The sequence below is a fragment of the Brassica oleracea genome, chromosome C6, assembly GCF_000695525.1.
Source record: "Brassica oleracea var. oleracea cultivar TO1000 chromosome C6, BOL, whole genome shotgun sequence".
Taxonomy (NCBI): Eukaryota; Viridiplantae; Streptophyta; class Magnoliopsida; order Brassicales; family Brassicaceae; genus Brassica; species Brassica oleracea.
This window is the reverse complement of record NC_027753.1, coordinates 15,924,396-15,925,698: the sequence shown is the minus strand read 5'-3', so window position 1 is coordinate 15,925,698 and position 1,303 is coordinate 15,924,396. Positions and strand designations below refer to the sequence as shown.

Genomic DNA, 1,303 nt, shown 5'->3' with positions numbered 1-1,303 from the left:
TCTATTTCAGTTCTAGCGTGTCGTCGATCCTCAAAGAAAAATTGAATCGAGAATTTTTTTTTTACTTTCCCTTTTCTGTTTTTTTTTAAAACCAAACGGGCACAAAAACATAGATTTTGACATAATAGATTTGTTGCTCTCTTTGGGCAATTCTGGCCTATTTTATCTGACAAAAAAAAAATCCTAACCAAATCAAAGCCCAACAGTGTTTTCTTTTAAAACCTACTATAAGCCAATTTAAATACATTATTATTATTAAATATTTCTGTTATTATAATTTAAAAATTATGCATGAATTAAAAATATGTAGAATGAAAAATGAAATGTCTATTACATTTTCATATAATATTTATTTAATAAGTTAAAATTATAAATAAATAACCTTACCAAATATATCATCACAATATGATTAAATTTATTGAGTAGAAGTTTACCATTTTAAAATCTTTTAACTAATTAATTAGTTCACGAACAAACATTTTTATTTTTAATAATAATAAAAAATAAAGAAGACAATATTATAAAAATTGACTATAAACAAATAAAAAAATCTATTAAAATATAGATTAGACAAATATTTATTAATTTAAATGAAATTTTAAAAAGAAACGATCCCACGCTTTAAAAGCGCGGATCAAAATCTAGTATAAATTCAAAGGAGGTTCACCTAGGGGTAAACATAAGTTCTGTCCTAAATTAATCCCATACACACGTTACTTTCCCATCTTTTAACCAAAAATGCAAATTCAAAAAGTCGCCTTTTTCTTATTGCATCTTCTTCCGTTTCATGTGAACTCTCTCACAGATCCTTAAAGCATTCATTGCCATTGCCATGAAGCTTTCTCTCCAAAACTTCTCCACATATATTTCCCATCAAATGATAGAATGCCATAAGCTCTGACAGTTGCTCAGTGTTCATCTTGTTCATCATGTTCCTTGCCATCCTCTGCTTCTCCTCGTCCACTTTCACCTTTTTCATATATGATCCCCCGTTCCTTACCGTGGCTCCCATCTCCTTCAGCCTCGTCTCTTGCTCCGCGCTTAGCGCTGTGTTTGACTGTAAAACACCACAACATACACCAAAGAATAACTACCTCGGTAAAAAGCAAATAGTTATACTATGTATTGTCAATAAGGAAAGAGTTGTTGTGGTGGGCTAAAGAGCCTATGGGTCAAGCCGCGTCTGAGGATCGGTCTGCATGGATATCCATTTTACGTTTTTAAAGTAGGTCCAGACCGACCGGGCATAAACGAGCTGGCCCGGTCTGGGGGTCCCCTTGGCCCATCACAACAACCACATACA

The 1,303-nt window shown here is 32.8% G+C and overlaps 1 protein-coding gene across 1 annotated transcript in view; it reads right to left on the bottom strand.

Annotated features, from left to right (window-relative positions):
• Nucleotides 1-634: 634 nt before the first annotated feature.
• LOC106297076 (putative glutamine amidotransferase-like protein RP404) overlaps nt 635-1,303 on the bottom strand; it is a 2,240-nt gene continuing 1,571 nt past the window's right edge. Inside the window, exon 5 of the mRNA XM_013733358.1 lies at nt 635-1,057. Within this exon, the coding sequence (XP_013588812.1) occupies nt 800-1,057 (258 nt within the window). The 3' untranslated portion in view covers nt 635-799. The remainder of the gene's footprint in view (nt 1,058-1,303) is intronic.